The sequence below is a fragment of the Megalopta genalis genome, chromosome 3 (genome assembly GCF_051020955.1).
Source record: "Megalopta genalis isolate 19385.01 chromosome 3, iyMegGena1_principal, whole genome shotgun sequence".
NCBI lineage: Eukaryota > Metazoa > Arthropoda > Insecta > Hymenoptera > Halictidae > Megalopta > Megalopta genalis.
The window spans coordinates 29683028-29701840 of record NC_135015.1 but is presented as its reverse complement, the minus strand read 5'-3'; the positions used below and the strand labels follow the sequence as shown (position 1 = coordinate 29701840).

At 42.1% G+C, this 18813-nt stretch overlaps 2 protein-coding genes across 3 annotated transcripts in view; one reads left to right on the top strand and one right to left on the bottom strand.

Annotated features, from left to right (window-relative positions):
• Positions 1-15226, top strand: part of uif (sushi, von Willebrand factor type A, EGF and pentraxin domain-containing protein uif) — a 106337-nt gene extending 91111 nt beyond the window's left edge. Inside the window, exons 22-37 of one of the 2 annotated variants that reach the window (XM_076520534.1) lie at positions 694-1577; positions 1658-1905; positions 2832-2963; positions 3032-3197; positions 4076-4327; positions 4418-4959; positions 5045-5257; positions 5329-5484; positions 5557-5680; positions 5861-5923; positions 8523-8713; positions 9863-10500; positions 10579-10928; positions 11017-11219; positions 13887-14000; positions 14094-15226. In XM_076520534.1, the coding sequence (XP_076376649.1) occupies positions 694-1577; positions 1658-1905; positions 2832-2963; positions 3032-3197; positions 4076-4327; positions 4418-4959; positions 5045-5257; positions 5329-5484; positions 5557-5680; positions 5861-5923; positions 8523-8713; positions 9863-10500; positions 10579-10928; positions 11017-11219; positions 13887-14000; positions 14094-14125 (4308 nt within the window). In that variant the 3' untranslated portion in view covers positions 14126-15226. The remainder of the gene's footprint in view (positions 1-693; positions 1578-1657; positions 1906-2831; positions 2964-3031; positions 3198-4075; positions 4328-4417; positions 4960-5044; positions 5258-5328; positions 5485-5556; positions 5681-5860; positions 5924-8522; positions 8714-9862; positions 10501-10578; positions 10929-11016; positions 11220-13886; positions 14001-14093) is intronic. The other variant, XM_076520535.1, reaches the window with a different exon arrangement.
• On the bottom strand, positions 15182-16676 carry LOC117221984 (uncharacterized). Its single transcript, XM_033473381.2, has 3 exons — positions 16549-16676; positions 16435-16471; positions 15182-15539 (listed from the first exon to the last, which is right to left on the bottom strand). Exons 1-3 carry the CDS (start codon positions 16588-16590, stop codon positions 15238-15240), a joined length of 381 nt encoding a protein of 126 aa, XP_033329272.1. The 5' UTR covers positions 16591-16676; the 3' UTR covers positions 15182-15237.
• Between the last annotated feature and the right edge of the window lie 2137 nt (positions 16677-18813).

The following is an 18813-nucleotide window of genomic DNA, read 5'->3' as shown; positions in this document are numbered from 1 at the left end:
TGAGTATGAAATGTCGAATTTTTAAGTGACTATATAAGACTACATATATTTTTTCAACAGCTCTTTATTTCATCAAAATACGCTCCATTTGCTTCAATACACTTTTCCCAGCGAGATTTTAATTCATACATACCTGTCTCAAAAAAATTCTGATCTTTAAAATCAATAAACTCGGATACAGAATTTTTCAGACCGTCTTCATTTTCATTCTAAGTGTTTAAAACAATGGAAGTTGGTTCTCTAGTAGGTTCTCTCGAAGCTACTTCGACTGAAAATATAAAATCATTTTTCGAACTTACAGTATTTCTATTTTATATAAGAAAATGCATTTTATGCATACATGAAAATTGACTCTTGGGACTCGCGCAACAGTGTTACACTCTTAACAATTTTTCAAAATGTAAACTTTATTAACATCAAAATGATCCTAAAAGATGATACAAGAAATATTAGTGGTGCCCCAGAGTCGCCACTCGAGTGCAAAGGGTTAATCCATTTAACAAAACACGAAAGATGCTTCTGAAAAATATTTCCAAGTTGCTTATAAACATCAAAATTTAAATTCACTTTGGAAAGGCTTGACTTTAGAAGCGGAGCTCCCGAGAATCGGTCGAAAAGAACCCATCATTCCCGATCCTGCTCCCAAATCGTATGCAGCAATTCGAGCAGCCTTTCACGCTTCAACAATTGCAGATAAACCCCTGCACCGCGAGCGGAAACCCTTGCAACAACGGCGCGACGTGCGTAGCCCTGCAGCAAGGTCGCTACAAGTGCGACTGCCTGCCAGGCTGGGAAGGTCAGAGCTGCGAGATCAACACCGACGACTGCGCGGAGAAGCCTTGCCTACTAGGAGCCAACTGTACCGATTTAATCGCGGACTTCAGCTGCGACTGTCCTCCAGGATTCACCGGCAAGCGCTGCCACGAGAAGATCGACCTATGTTCAGGAAATCCTTGTCTGAACGGCATCTGCGTGGACAACCTGTTCAGCCACGAGTGCATCTGCCATCCCGGGTGGACCGGTTCAGCCTGCGAGACCAACATCAACGAATGCTCCGCGAAACCCTGTCGCAACAACGGCCAGTGCATCGATCAGGTGGACGGGTACACCTGCACCTGCGAGCCTGGGTACACTGGGAAACAGTGTCAGCACACCATCGACGATTGTTCGTCGGACCCTTGCCAGAACGGAGGAACCTGCTTGGACCAGCTGGAAGGATTCGTGTGCAAGTGCAGGCCAGGATTCGTCGGTCTTCAATGCGAGGCGGAGCTGGACGAGTGCCTCAGCGACCCTTGCAGCCCTGTCGGGACGGACCGCTGCGTCGACCTTGACAACACCTTCGTCTGTCACTGCCGCGAAGGCTACACTGGCGCTGCTTGCGAGATTAACATCGACGACTGTGCCTCTGGGCCCTGCTTGAACGGCGCCACTTGCAGGGACGAGGTCGGAGGGTTCAAGTGCGCGTGCCCCGAGGGATGGACAGGTGTCCACTGCGAGATCGACGTGGGCATGTGTCAGAACCATCCCTGCCAGAACGACGCGGCCTGCGTTGACTTGTTCATGGATTACTTCTGCGTGTAAGTAGATCTTCCGATACTCTTGGCACTGGATGCCTTCGCGCGGGATGGGGATCACTCTTGGTACTCCGGGTCTGCAGGTGTCCCTCAGGAACCGATGGCAAACAGTGCGAGACCGCCCCGGAACGCTGCATTGGCAACCCGTGCATGCACAACGGCCGCTGCCAAGACTTCGGCTCTGGACTCAACTGCACCTGTCCCGACGATTATACCGGCATCGGGTGTCAGTACGAGTACGACGCCTGTCAGGCTGGAGCCTGCAAGAACGGCGCCACTTGCGTCGACGACGGGCCTGGGTTCACTTGCGTCTGTCCACCGGGATACACAGGTGATTGCGATGAACTTTTGGGTAGGATAGTTCGAAAGGACTTGTACACTCGCTTTTTGTGCGGTGGAATACTTCTTTATTCTTTCGCGGACTTTGTCTTCCGACGAGTCGCGGTGCAGTTCTGAGCTTCGTTTTTTCACTCGCCGTTTGCCCTGGTAACATTCTTGAACAACCCTGATTGACTACCCCACGCGTTGGGCCTTCCCAATCAGCGTTGTTCATTTTGCCCTTTTTACCGCCTGTCCCTTGCGCTCTTTGCGTATTTTCGGGATACGGCGTGGTAATCGGAGGGGATAATGAGCTGGACGTGACAACATGTGGAACTTTTCATCCGGGTCACCCGCGTCGGACCACATGACCCTTGGGTCGCTGGGTCCGCTTCGAGTACTCTTCGGAAACTCTCCTAATTTATGACGGTCTCCGTTAGCTATTGAAGTATCTCTAAAAAAAACTCTATCGCGAACATGCATTGCCAAGGTTTGGGACTTATCATCTCAAAAATAGCTTCTTCGAAGGAGGGTCATAAAATTACGCTGGTCGTTTGCACGAGGACTGAAGTTTCCATTGCGCGCACGACTGGTCGCTACAGACTTGTTGATTAACACATTAAAGGCGGGAGTCGTAGTACTACGATTTATCTCGACTTCTCATATGTACTTTAAAACATTTTTTGTAATTAGTGTTTAGTTCTTTTTTAATATTTCTTTTAGTTTTAAGAGTTTAAATAAACTTTTTTAGGTCTAAATTTTTTATGATTACACAAAATATCGCCCGCTCTAGGGCGAAAAACGAGGCGGGGCGGCCGCCGCGTTACCTAGCATACTTTCGTCAAGATCCCCCGCCTTTAATGTGTTAATTAGAGAGTCCGAGCAACTGCCACTTGCGGTGGTACAACAATTAATGGCCGGTTATTAATTAATCTCCAGGTAAAACGTGCGAGGAAGATATAGTTGACTGCAAAGAGAACTCGTGTCCTCCATCGGCAACCTGCATTGATCTCACTGGGAAATTCTTCTGTCAGTGCCCGTTCAACTTAACTGGAGATGACTGTAGGAAATGTAAGTGTTCGAGGAGGATCGTTGTGTTCAAATCGCCAATGCTGTCATTAATAATTAATATCTTTCAGCGATCCAAGTGGACTACGACCTGTACTTCAGCGACCCGGCTCGCAGCAGCGCGGCACAGGTGATTCCGTTCTTCACGGGCGGGAGCAAGAGCTTAACTGTGGCCATGTGGGTGCAGTACATCCAAAAGGATGAAGCAGGAATCTTCTTCACACTTTACGCTGTTAGGTAAGTCCTCGCGCAGCATGACCCTTGATCGAAATAAATGTTTCTCTAATTGACGCTCAGGTTGTCCACAAAAATGGGCAATTTGGGAAGAGGAGACACGATAATTTGAGCCCTGCGGTTCGTTTTTATGGTTTCGAATTGTCAACAACTGTAAGAACGAGCTACAAGGCTCGAATAATCGTATCTCCTCCTCCCAAACTGTCCATTTTTGTGCACAATTTGGGCGCCAATTAGGGAGACATTACTGTGCAGCAACGTCTCTCTAATTGACGCTGAGAATGTCCATAAAAATGGGCACTTTGGGAAGAGGAGGCACGATTATTCGAGCCTTGCGGTTCGTTTTTATGGTTTCGAATTGTCAACAACTGTAAGATTACTGTGCAGCAATATCTCTCTACTTGACGCTCAGATTGTCCACAAAATTGGACAATTCGGGAAGAGGAGATACGATTATTCCAGCCTTGGGGTTCGTTTTTATAGTTTCGAATTGTCAATAACTATAAGAACGAGTTGCAGGGCTCAAATAATCGTATCTCCTCCTCCCAAACTGTCCATTTTTGTACACAATTTGGGCGTCAATTAGGGGGAAATTACTGTACAGCAATGTCTCTCTAATTGACGCTCAGACTGTCCACAAAAATAGACAATTTGGGAAGAGGAGACAGGATTATTCGAGCCTTGCGGTTCGTTTTTATAGTTTCGAATTGTCAATAACTATAAGAACGAGCTGCAAGGCTCGAATAATCGTATCACCTCTTCCCAAACTGTCCATTCTTGTGCACACTTCGAATGTCAATTAGGGAGGCATTACTGTGCAGCAATGTTTCTCTAATTGACGCTCAGATTGTACTAACTTCCGATATCTTCTAATTTCGCAGCTCTCCGCACGTGCCAACAAACCGCAGGCTGATGATCCAGGCGCACAGCAATGGCGTGCAAGTGTCCCTGTTCCATGACCTTCAAGATGTCTATCTTCCGTTCAGAGAGTACGCAACGATCAACGACGGCCAATGGCATCACGTCGCTGTGGTATGGAACGGTGACAACGGCGGTGAACTGATCCTAATTACCGAAGGTCTTATTGCTAGCAAGACCGAGGGCTATGGCAGCGGTAGATCTCTGCCAGCATAGTAAGTTCGAATACCGAGTTTCATAAAATAGTAGAGATACTATGCCGCTTCGATCAACCTCGAAATGAAATATGAAATCTGCTTTCTCAGCGCCTGGGCTGTCCTCGGGAAGCCGCAAAGCGAGAACTCGAAGGGCTACACCGAGTCTGGGTTCCAAGGTCACCTGACCAAGGTCCAGATCTGGAGCCGAGCCCTGCACGTGACCAACGAGATACAAAAACAGGTCCGAGACTGTCGCACCGAGCCGGTCCTCTATCAAGGCCTGGTGCTGACTTGGGCTGGTTACGACGAAACGGTTGGAGGCGTTGAGAGGGTGGTACCGTCTCACTGTGGACAAAGGGTGTGTCCGCCTGGCTACGGCGGTAGCAAGTGCCAGCAACTGGAGTCCGACAAGATCCCACCCAAGGTGGACCACTGTCCGGGTGATCTATGGGTGATCGCGAAGAACGGATCGTCCATTGTCACCTGGGATGAGCCGCGGTTTATCGACAACGTCGGGATAGCGAGGATCCAGGAGAAGAACGGGCACAAGTCTGGCCAGACCTTGATGTGGGGAACCTACGACATCAGCTACGTTGCTTACGACCAGGCTGGCAACTCTGCCAGCTGCAATTTCAAGGTTTACGTGCTCTGTAAGTTCGTCTCTGTGCTGAAACCTTGACTTCGTTTCCGGTGTTCCATCGGTTGTTCGAGACTCGTAATCGACTGATCTTTCAGCTGACTTCTGCCCCGAGCTGGCCGACCCGATCGGAGGCACCCAACAGTGCAAAGACTGGGGCTCTGGTGGACAGTTCAAGGTCTGCGAGATCTTCTGCAATTCCGGACTCAGATTCTCGCAGGAGGTACCCAAGTTCTATACCTGCGGAGCCGAGGGCTTCTGGAGGCCTACCAATGACCCATCTCTTCCGCTGATCTATCCTGCTTGCACAAGTAAGACTATCGCCGCGTCACCAGATTTTCATTCGTCGGCTCGATTTCTATAATTCCCCTCGACGATGCAGGTGCGACGCCGGCTCAGCGCGTCTTCAGGATCAAGATGAACTTCCCGACGTCGGTTCTATGCAACGAAGCCGGCCAGGGCGTGCTGAAGAAGAAAGTCAGGGACGCCGTGAACTCGCTGAACAGGGACTGGAACTTCTGTTCGTACTCTTTCGAAGGCAAGTCGCTATTCCTATTTCGACTCGACGTCGAGAGATTTCAACGTTCTAATCGTTCTCGCCCTTGAACAGGGACTCGCGAGTGCAAGGACTTGAATATCGACGTGCAATGCGACCATCGTGCACGCACTACCCGCGAGACCAACGAAGAAGACGGCGGCACCTACATCATTTCCGCTGTAGTTCCAGCAGAATCGTAAGTGTCCCATGTTTTCTTTTATTCGCACGCTTTTTTCTTTTGACGTTCGAAATCGCGGAAATCTCGCCAATTTCGACGGTGATTTGCCCTAGTATTAGCCGCAGACATGCTTCGATTCGAGCAGGCATCGTTTGAATTCAGTTACTGAGCATTATTGTTACTTGTGTTGCATCGTAGAACGAGACAGGCAAGGCAAGGCAGTGACACCTACGAGGTGGAGATCTCGTTCCCGGCGATAAAGTAAGGACAGCTCTCGATTTACGCCACGTGCGAAATGCATCATTGTACATGTGTTCTCGTCATGCGGGGCTCGGTGTTATCCGACATCACCTTTCATTTTTATAAATCCATTTGTGATCATCTACATACCATTACCTAGTAGATGCATGGGTGCACACGGAGAACAGCAGATTTGTTACAATGTCGTACTGCCATCTGTATTGTCTGAATTACGAATGAACACTTTTATCCATTCGTTTCATCCTCGTTCGAACAGATGATTGGCTGAGAAATAAGCACAGCTATCATTTTTTTAAGAAAAATCTGTCTGAAATGATTGTTCAATTGTTCGTTCACACTAGTTTACATTTATTGACAGGAATTTTTATTTCAGTTAATTTTAATTATTCAGTTAATTATAATTGAATGAACTCTTTTATCCATTCGTTTCATCCTTGTTCGAACAGATGATTGGCTGAGAAATAAGCACAGCTATCATTTTTTTAAGAAAAATCTGTCTGAAATGATTGTTCAATTGTTCGTTCACACTAGTTTACATTTATTGACAGGAATTTTTATTTCAGTTAATTTGAATTATTCAGTTAATTATAATAAGTTCAGTTAATTTCATTCATTCCATTAGCTTCATTCTTTGTGATCTTCTTTAAAACTGAAGCTTATTTAGCTGACAAGGGAAACTTACGTCGTGGAAGTCGCTTTTGAAACAAGAGTAGATTCAAGTTACAATATATATCTAATATTAAAAAACTCTGATAGCATTCTTCAAAATGCGCTTTCGTTTCTGAGATATTTTGATTTCAAGTTTGTATGCCACCATATACAGTAATGCCTCCCTAATTGTCCACAAAAATGGACAATTGTGGAAGAGGAGACAAGATTATTTGAGCCTTGTAGCTCGTTTTTATAGTCGTTGACAATTCGTAACTATAAAAACGAACCGCAAGGCTCGAATAATCGTGTCTCCTCTTCCCAAATTGTCCATTTTTGTGCGCAATCTGAGCGTCAATTAGGTAGACTTTATACAGGGTGTCCTAAAATTATGGTATTTCCGGAAAATGAGGGGTTCCTGAGGTGATTTGAAGTAACTTTTTCCTTTACAAGAATTTTTTCCGAGGCATCGTTTACGAGTTATTGACGAAAAACAATGACCAATGAGGGGCGAGCTGACCTGGCGCTAGGCGGCCGAGCCAATGGGCGGAATTGGGCTTCGTGCGCTCGTTGGTTGGGTCGCTTCGCGCCAGCCGAGCTCGCCCCTCATTGGTCACTGTTTTTCGTCAATAACTCGTAAACGATGCCTCAGAGAAAATTTTTGTAAAGAAAAAAGTTGCTTCGAATGACCTCACAGTAATCTCTAATTTCCCGGAAGTACCATTATTTTGGGACACCCTGTATATACAGGATGATCATTTGAAAACTTTTAATCTAAAGATCTCGAAAACATCACATTTTCGGGAGAGATGTTCCATACAAAAGTTTATCGATATTTAAAGTCGAGTAACTTTTGTATTTAACAGTTTTCCCGAAAATGTATTGTTTTCGAGATATTTAGATTCAAAGATGAACATTCTATATATGTTATCCATATGGTTGCTTGTAAACTTTGAATCAAAATATCTGCAAAATGGAGGCCCATTTTGAACATTCCTATTAAGCTTCTTTTGATAATAGGTATGCACTATAATATTAAACCATTTTAGACTCAAACGATATCCATGATCGCAAGTTCTCCTCATAAGCTACCCTGGAGATTTGTATTCGAGTGACTGTTACACGATCAACCTAGCAAGAAAACTTCGAAGCTTTATTTATAAAGCTTCCTTTTTTAATCAGACATTTTATCGTGTTCGATGTGCGATGCAAAGAATTTCTAAAATTGGCCAAACGATTCAGTTGCCGTCCGACGATGTAACAAGAAGTTTTCTCTGTGTGGGTACCAGTAGGAAGAAGTTGACTTACCAAGGTCAATTAAGATATCGCTTCATCAACGGAAAAAGATGAAGGCAGCCTGGCTACGATTAATGCGCGATTCTCCGACGACTGACGCGTCGATTCTAACTGACTGGTATGCACGTTGTTACTAACTGTTCACACGTGACTGTGTAAATGGGACTCGATCGACTTAACCAGGTACCAACGAGACAATAGTCAAATAACAATGTAACGCGAACTGTATAACGCCTGACTAGAGAACCGAGCTGTCTGGTTGCCGCTTGAAATTCCACCGTCGTTAGAAACATCTTCGACACGTGTCTCTGCTACGATTTAATACCAAACAGCTCGGCGATCGATTGTAACATGATGACATAAACCAGGGCCAAATCCCTGCACTAAACTATGATATACATATATATATGCATATAGCATTAGACCTGTTATACATATGTTAGGATTTCAGGATGTCTTGAACATTAAACGTTACATAGGTGACATAGTTAATAGGTGTCGATAAGGTCTTACTGAGGATCCCATGGAAAGGCTGCCTGGTTACCTTCGCCTAAAGATAACGGCTGTACATATTTGCGCATACTCTCCTTCATCTATCGCTGCAATAGATGATCCAGCGATTGCCAATCAACCAACGATCCTCTATTGTTCGTAGCGATCCGATTTTGAACGCGAACTCGAACGAGAGAGCAACGGTGCAGACCTTGTTGGAGAGACTGATCCTGGAAGAAGACCAGTTCGATGTGCACGACATTCTGCCTAACACGGTTCCCGACCCGGCATCGTTGACTCTGGAGTCGGACTATGACTGCCCTGTTGGACAAGTGGTTATGGCACCCGACTGTGGTAAGCATTAGTACTACGCGCGCGCAGGGTGTTTACGCTAATTCTGGTCAGTGTTTTTCTGACAAATAGTGAACGTTTGAAAAAATGAAAGAGAAAAAAGTTGTACTGATTTCTTGCAAATAATGTAACTGTGTCTATAATTGTTCTTTAATCGCGTTATTTTTTTTAGAAATGAAGGTGACCTTCAATTTTTTTAAATGGACTGGTGTGTATTTTCTTTTTTTGTATCATATGGAAGCATGTGTCGAATCTAATTAATTTGTATACGACATAATGAGACCTTCAAGGTCTCACAAGGTCAAATGGAGGCATTCGTACACAAAGAAAGCAGATTGAATGTGTACTCGAGCAGAGGCTACAGTAAATGTTCAATACGATTTATTTGTGCATTGAAGGCTCTATTTGACCTTGTGTAATCGTAAAGGTCACTATATCGTAAACGAATGAATTTGTTTTGGTACATGATTTTATATGATTTAAAATATATATATAATATTCGATTCAAAAAATTAAAGGTCACCTTCATTCCTAAAAACATTGCAGACGGTATTACATTGCTTGCAAAAGACATTACAACTTTTTCCTCTGTCATTCTTTTCTAATGTTGCTATTTACAACAAAAACGCTGGCTAATGTTAACATAAATACCCTGTATAATAACGTATCTACGTATCTTGCCTCAAGTTATTGACATTCGATTACTCAAGTTCTAAACTATTGCTAAATCAGCATGATCAATCCATAATTTCATCAGAAAAAAGTATGAAATGTAATCATTTTATTATCAATCGTATCGTGCAGAAATCCTTGGAGTGGTCAGTGCGTGTAAAGTTACTTTGCAATTATCACTAGATTTTATAGTTATTTTATAGATTTTATAGATTTTATAGATTTTATAGATTTTATAGATTTTATAGATTTTATGCATTTGTAGCAAAAATGATTATTAGGTGAAACACAACACTCTAGAGACATGAAAGAAACAGGTGTCCCAAAAACATAATTTTGGGACACCTGTATACGTTAATAATGCAAATAGCTTAATCTCGCATAATTTGCGACAATGTAGTTTCGATAGCAAAAGTACATATTAATCGTTAAATAGTTCAATCAAGTCCGCGAACGTGAATTCCTGATCTGCGATTGCAGTGCCCTGCGCCGTGGGAACCTACTACGACGAGGAGTCGAAGCAGTGTCTGTCCTGTCCAATCGGCAGCTACCAAAGCGAGTCGGGCCAGCTGAAGTGCAGTTCCTGCCCCGTGATCGCGGGACGTCCAAGCGTGACGGTTGGTCCAGGAGCTCGAAGCGCAGCGGACTGCAAGGAACGTTGTCCAGCCGGGAAGTACTACGACGACGTGGCCGGTTTGTGCCGGAACTGCGGCCACGGTTTCTACCAGCCGAACGAGGGCAGCTTCTCGTGCCTGCTCTGTGGCCTCGGGAAGACGACCAGGACAGCGGAAGCTGTGTCCCGCGAGGAATGCAGAGACGAGTGCGGATCGGGCCAGCAATTGGCCGTCGAAGGGAAATGCGAGCCTTGTCCGCGCGGAAGCTACCGCACGCAAGGCGTGCAAGCTGCTTGCCAGTCCTGCCCCTTGGGCAGAACGACGCCAAACATGGGATCTGCGTCGATAGAAGAGTGCTCTCTCCCTGTCTGCGACCCGGGAACTTATCTGAACGGTACCCTGAACGAGTGCATGCAGTGCAAAAAGGGCATGTACCAGTCCGAGCCGCAGCAGACCTTCTGCATACCTTGTCCGCCCAACACCAGCACCAAGGGAGCTGCAGCTGTAAGTAGTCCGATCGGATACGTCGGGAGACGCTTGAACGATCGATCGACGATCTAATCGTTCTCTTGCTCGTTCCAGACCAGCAAAGCAGACTGCACGAACCCCTGCGAAACCAGCGACGCGGAGATGCACTGCGACGCGAATGCATACTGCCTGCTGATCCCGGAGACCAGCGACTTCAAGTGCGAGTGCAAGCCAGGCTACAACGGGACCGGCACAGAGTGCACGGACGTTTGCATGGGCTACTGCGACAACGAAGGGGCGTGCTTGAAGGACTCACGGGGCCAGCCGTCTTGCAGATGCAGCGGCAGCTTCACCGGCAAACGCTGCACCGAGAAGTCCGAGTTCTTCTACATCACCGGAGGCATCGCCGGTGGTGTCATTCTGATCATCTTCGTCGTCCTCTTAGTATGGATGATCTGCGTCAGGTTGGTACACGCGTTCATTCGTGTTCTTCGGGAAGTCCTGCAGAAGTTCTTCCTGCAGAAAATTGCATTCGCCGCGTTCCTTTTGCAGAGCTTCTCGCAAGAAGGAGCCCAAGAAGATGCTGACTCCAGCCACCGATCAGAACGGCTCGCAAGTGAACTTCTACTATGGCGCGCCAACACCGTATGCGGAGTCGATCGCACCGTCCCATCATAGCACTTATGCTCATTATTACGACGATGAGGAGGACGGTTGGGAAATGCCGAATTTCTATAACGAGACTTATATGAAAGGTGAGGCGCTGGGCATGGTCGTTCATGAAATCGTTGATGCACAGAAAGAATGAAGCCTTTATTGCGAAGTTTCACACGTGATCGTTAATCTTCGTTCTCTGGTTACCGGATCATTTCAATGCAAATTTTCATGTAAATTCTCCCTAGAAGACCAGCAGCTCGGAATTGAAAACGGCAATAGCCGGACACTCGGACACGATTCTTTGAGCATCGCGGCTCGTTTTTATAGAAACTCGAGGCAGTCGGTAAGAAATGTAGCGGCCAGCATTCTGGTATATATTAGTATGAATAGAGTAATTTCTCTCTAATTCGCGCGCTTAAATTGTCCACAAAACTGGATAATTTGGGAAGAGGAGCCTTGCGTCTCGTTTTTATAGTCGTTGATAATTGGTAACTATAAAAATGAGCTGTGAGGCTCGAATAATCGTATTTCCACTTTTTCAAATTTGTACACTTTTGTGCGCAATCTAAGCGTGAATTAGGGTCAAATTACTGTACATAGTAATGTTAGAATAAAGACGATGACATAACTTTTTTATTTCCAATTTTTTTTACTACGATTCGAAGGCAATTCGGAGGATACATGCCACTATTCGAAGACAATTCGGAGAGCACATGCCACGATTCGACGGAGAACTCTCACCATCAATGATCGTTGCGGTTGGTCACGTACCTTGCAGCTCGCGGTTTTTCTTACTCACACCCAAATAAACAATTTTATGTTGTCTTCCGTCGAAACTTAGCATCGACGTAGCAATAAATCAGGTACAGTGGCCCGCAAAAGTGTTGGTACATCTTTTAAAACGCGATCAACTTTTCAAAACTGAATTAAACGATTTGAATACTTTTTAGATGATAAAGGGGTCTATTAGACGATTGTTAAAAAGCTTGCTTTTAGTTTTGCTATTACTTGGGATGAAAAGAAAAAACTAAAAATCCTTGATTTTTAACTTTTCTATCTGAGCCTATAACAAAAATTTAAAGAATGTTTTTTTTGTGTAAATCGAAATCGATTAACCAACTCAGAGCCGAACTACAGGCGTTGAAGGATTTTAAAAATTGCAGACTTCTTACAGTTTTCTGTCGAAATCATGATAAAACTGCGATTTTTTCCATCTTCAATTTGTTGTAACTCGTGACAAAGTCGACCGATTTCGATAAAATTTTCAGCATGCATATAAGTTACCGAGATCTACGAAAGACATTTTTTAAACTTTCGTTATAGGCTCAGATAAAAATGTTAAAAGACGAGACATCTTTATCTTTTTGTCATTCCAAGTACAGTAAATTTTGGTTGAAATTTCATTTTGTACACAAAAATGAACAATTTGGGAAGAGAAGATATGAATTATTCGAGTCTCGCGATACGTTTTTATAACTACCGATTATCAACACCTATGAAAACGAACCGCAAGGCTGGAATAATCGTACTTCCTCTTCCCAAATTGTCCATTTTTGTTTCCAAGCTGAGAGTTAATTAGGGAAAATTTACTGTAATAGCAAAATTTAAAAAACAGCATTTCAGTCATCTTCAAGTAGACTAGTCCCTCTATCGTCCAAAAAAAATCCAAGCCATTTAGTTCAATTTTAAAATAGTTATTGCGTTTTAATAGGTGTACGAACACTTTTGTAAGTAACTGTAAGCATAGGATTAGCACAGCAACCCGAAATTTGGTATTCTAGGGAGAATTTACTGTATTTCTGTACTTTTTCAATCTATAGTAATTGGATAAAACAAATTGCTGTTAAGAAAATTATTGTTAAACAAAATTGCTGTTAAACAAATTGCTGAAAGACTAATAGATCTACAAGAAAACTTCAAAAATATGTTTTGAAAAATTAAGAGTTGAGAATGTTTAGAATCATCGTCAATTTTATAAAATGAGTTGTCAAAATGATCCGTCCTCAGAAGGTTGATCATCGACTAGCCAGAACGGTTAAATACAGTCTTCGTCCACACATTTCAATTCACCGTCGCCAACTTTCTGTTAGGCTCATCTATTCGTCTCGTTCACACTTAAATCCTCTGTTTTTACTTCGCATTCTTCGTTGTCACTGTCATTATCATATAATTATAGATCTGAAATCGAAGCAAAAACAAATGTCGCAACCGTGGCATCATCCGATCAGGCCTTACATAAGCGTTTACATTCGTCCATTTCAACCAAATTTATTTGTTTATTTACTCTCTATTTATTATTTATTTATCTTCCACCAAAATAGAGCACATGTGCCTCGAATACGAGATAAATGAGCCGTTTATTTTGAAAGTGGCATAAGTCACTTTACCGTAACGAAAACTGGTGATTTTTTAATGTTTATACGAAATTATTTATATTGAGAAAACTATCAGTATCCCGAGACAACAAATACAAGTAAATCATCTCGAAAGTTAGCATCCATATTTTTAAACGTCTTAAAACGCAAGCCCTCAAATATATCGACTTAAAAACAAAGTGACTTATGCCACTTTCAAAATAAACGGCTCAAATTATTCTAACAATGTCAAGAGCACTCGCATTGTCGAATCGTTAGAAAAAAAAATCACATTTTATCGTTTGCGTTCTTCCCCAATATAAACCTGGCTTTCTTTCTGTGCAATTAACAAAACAATGCAGTTTCCAGCGAAGGTGTTTAACGCGCGTTTTTCTTGTTGTCTGTTTCCAGAGAGTCTGCACAATGGTAAAATGAACAGTCTCGCTCGTTCGAACGCCAGTATTTATGGCACGAAAGACGATCTGTACGACAGACTGAAGCGTCACGCGTACCCTGGCAAAAAAGGTGGGGACGTGACCTTGAGCGACTAGATGCATTTCGATCCGACTATAGCGTTCGATGGGTACAGAAGTGACATCAATAAACATTCTGTTTCAGACAAAAGCGACAGTGATAGCGAGGGTCAGTGACGGCGACGAGCGACGACGTTCTACCAGCGTAGAATATAAACAATTAAATTAAAAACAAGCTCCCTTCCCCACCCACCCTACCCCTATATACGAACAACACGGAGCCCTCGTTGCTCCATCGTCGAGTTCTAATTATTTATTGTTCCCGATAGACGAACGTTGTTGTTGCCCGGTTCGCGCGGTCTCAGGGAGCCGAGACAATCGAAAATGATTTTTCGAACGCGACCGATGGGCAAAGCGGGTTTGTTTAATCGACGGTTAACCAACCGAGTCCTGGAACGATGATCCATTGATCGTCGCTTCGGCACCCGTCGGTCGATTAATCGCCCGGTGAAATTCGGATCGGGGTCACGCGATCACGCGTCGCACAAACATAGGAGACACAAACTCGAATAACACATACGAACGCACGTACGCGCGCAAAAGAAACGCGCGAGAAAAACAAACATACAGAGGGAAAAATAGAAAGAAAGACTACGCGCGAGGTTGTAATTTTTTGTAATTTAATACCGTGTCTATAGCCGTTAAGGACTTTATTATATTAATTAACTCCTACGATTAACGGTGCGAGCGAGAGAGGAACGTGTGTGCATGTATGTTAATACACCTATACATAAGCGGATTTATATTTTGTTACTATAGATGCTCGTATCACACGCTGTAAAATAATGTTCACGTAGGCAGGCAAAGGCGCAGACGCGCAGAGAACGCGGCGGCGAGAAAAAGAACAGCGGGCAGAGAAAACGCCGGCGGAACGCGTTCGAACCGCGGCGTTTCTGTTTCGGAGAAACCGCGACACTGTTCCGCCAATTGCCAAGAGGTCCCGGGTCGAAGTTAATCGGCGAACTGTCTATTTAACGCCTTTCTCGTTCCAGGGAGTCGACGCGGAGGAAACGACCTCCAGCGGCCAATTAACTTCGACTCGAACTCCTGTAGTTAGCACTTCGGGGAAAATCAAAATCATCGACCATCCGAGAGAACACCGCGAACATGTACATTCGACCGAGCCTACAACGCTGTTTTTTCACTTTTTACTGTAAAAACTTTAACAAACGGTTGTTTTCTTCTTTTTTTTTATTAATAAAATGTATTTCGATAATACTTCGTCGTGTCTAGCGCCGCCCATCGCTTTTGCCAATCGAGCTTCTTAATTTCGGTGTACCGGGGTCCAGTTTCATCGGGATCACTCTGTACATCTTCTTTTCGAACCGAGTATTGGCTCGAACCTCGTTTACCGTACTCGACGGTGAGTATTTCTTCGTCTCGTCGATCTCTTGGAAGAATTTGCTCAAACGAAGACTGGTTTCGTTACTGTTGTTTCGTAATTCGATGTCTGCGTAATCAGGCTCGTCCTCCTCCTCTGTTTCCGACGCAGAGCTTTCCTCGAAATCCGAATCTTCTGAAGTCTGTTCGTCTGTCATTGAAAGCACAGTGAAATCTCTTCTAAATAATAACAAATTCTCCTCCGAATAAATTGCTGATCCAATTTGGTCGCTTCAAACGAAACACATTTCTCGAACGTACTATCGTTTAATGAACTTTGTTGATGTATTTTAGACTTATATAATTATATTATAAAATATAATACATTATAGTATATTATATTTTATATATTATATTATAATATATTTTTTATAATATATTATATAAAATTATATTCTAGAAATGGATTTTCGATTCTAGGGCATTTTTGAAAACTTCCAAATGATGTATCATTATCATTGAGATACTGAAGTACTTATATAATTATATTATAATTATATTATAAAATATAATTATATTATAATTATATTATAAAATATAATACATTATAATATGTTATATTTTATATATTATATTATATTATATATTTTTATATATTATATTATAATATATTTTTTATAATATATTATAAAATTATATATAACATAATTTTGGAATTATATTCTAGAAATGGATTTTCGATTATAGGGCATTTTTGAAAACTTCCAAGTGATGTATCATTATCGTTGAGATACCGAAGTATAGTAAATTCTCCCCCTGATTGACTCTCAGCTTGGAAATAAAAATGGACAATTTGGGAAGAGAAGGTACGATTATTCGAGCCTTGCGGCTCTCATTTTTATAGTTATTGCCAAGCTTTTTCAAAAAAATTCCTATTGCTTTTAGAATGACCAGAAAATAAAAAGTATAAAAGAATATAAAAATAATCAAATGATCGTATCTCATCTTCCCAAATTGTCCATTTCTGTGTACAAGCTTAGCGTCAATTAGGGAGAATTTACTGCATCTATCGCACAGTGAATGAAATGAAACGACGAGTACAGTACCTTCTGCATGTCGGTTAGTCATCAGTTGCAGCAGTAACTAGAAAATGTAATTCGAATAACTCCGTTGTTCATTATGTATTGCAATCCTTTGGAATTGCGGTCAGTGTGTCGTACCTCGATGCGAGCCTGCAAATCGGTGGAATCTTTTTTCTGCATTGGAAGCTGTTCTGTTCGATTATACTCTGCCTCTGCTTAATCGGACTGCCATTTTTAATCGGTCGTTTCTGAGATCGTTTCTATGTATCTGAGATTCCGAGTCATTTTGCTGGCTTGTCAGGAGAATCGCAGAATCGGTGACATTTTCTTGAGAGACATTTTCTTTCGTTGTTTCGACCGCGATCGACTGTCGAGGCGTACTTCATACTTCACGCGGGAAAATGAAGATTATACATTATCTAAATATGATTTGCTCCAGGTCTTCTTCGCACGACATGCGCATGCAACGCTATCGAACAGTAAGTAAACACTCGATTGATTATTTGTTAATGATTAATTCCCAAGTATTGATAGATCGCCCGGAATTCGAAGAACTCGATTTGAATCGTTGGAACAATGTAATACAGTAAAATCGTCATTTCTTTTGCAGACACGTGTATTAGATGCTGTCAAACAACAGGCAACAATCGACTATTTGTCAACGATGTAGGCTTAAGGGAGAGCCTCGAGTGAAGCGTTGAAATATGGATGATTTTCAACAATTTTTCTACTACGTAAAGCATCGATGAAACTTGCCGTCATTTTTCATTTTACAATTCCTTAACATTTCAAGATACATATCTTTTTCTCGTAGCATTTTATCGACGTTTATCGAAACAGTTAATCATGTTCTTCATGAACGTCCCGGTCGACGTACAGTAAACGCAATTTTTCAACTTTTACAGCGAACAGAAATTTCTTTTTCCTTTGAAGTGAGAACCTGTCGAAGCTTCGAAAACCAAAATATTAGCTCTTTCGGATAATTCTATGAGCCAGTATAACGTTAAAAAGAGAAAATTTTCAAATCGAAACTGAAATTATCTATTTTCGTTGTTCCCTATAGAATATCAAATGCAGAACATGTAACACATTTTTTCTACGAGTCAACAACTATACGTTTCAGTTATTTATGAATTTCACAAGAATTCTTTAACTCGTGAAGAGAAAATGTCAGTTGTTACCAATATGAACTTTGAGAAAGCTTATAAAATATTGAATAAAAGTGATACACATCGGACTTCATTAACATGAAGGTTTGCATCGTTGTTAACATGTGCATGTAACTATTAAGTGCAAATACCTGCAAATATAAATTTCGTGTGGATTTCAACAAGCAGACGTTTGCAGTACTAGAGCGTTCTATGACTGGCCTAATGGGACTATGACTTGAATGAAAACTTCTTTTTTACAGATGTTCAATGATCTGGTAACGAAATGTTTTTAACATAAGTTTATCAGTATTTATATATTTTTCTATAAATTTTGAAATTCAATTATTTGTAGAAAACAAATTTTGTAGAAAAACTTTTTCTACAAGTTTTTTTTCTACAAAATTGAAACTTCGCAAACATTTTTGCTATAAATAATTAAGCTAATTTCGATTTTCTGAACATTAATATATATTTTTTACTTCACAATATTATAGAGCTGGGGCCGAAACGAATTCAATGACCTACTCTACTATGACCTTGAACCTTGTAACAACGCTAAAATAATTTTCGACAGAAATTACCGACGCTACGACGTTGATCGATGCGTGGTATCTAGCGCTTTTTCTTTCGATATAGAACAAAAAATAGAACGGAATTTTTCTCATAATAAAACTACGCGTCATGCGTGAACCTAAATTCTATTTAAAGAATTCAAAATGAATGACACATGATAGGCGGCTCTGAAAACAAAAAGGAGGGAGTTTCGTTAAAATGAAAATCTTACGCAAGGGAGAATAAATAAAATAAACTGGAGTCCCACACACAGCTAAATCTAATTTGCAGTCGTTTCACATCGGAATCTTTATATGTATAAAACATGTCTTCTCGTCGATGATTCAAATCAAACTGTCCAACCTCCTATTGTTTCCTTATTTTGGAGACGAAATTCCTACGACTACGCACGAACCTCGAGCACGCACATACGTATCTATCAACGCACGCACGCGTCTGGCTTAATACAATAAGCCTGCAATGATTATCTGCAAAGACTCCAACATACAACGAGGAATAGCACAAGGATCATCACTTTCGCCACTACTAACATGGGAAACTTACGACCATGGAAATCGCTTTTGCAACGAGAGTGGGTTAAAGTTACGGTACATACTTAATATAAAAAAAAGACCTAATAGGATTTATCAAAATGGACTTTCGTTTTTTAGATATTTTAAATAGATAACATACAGTGCGT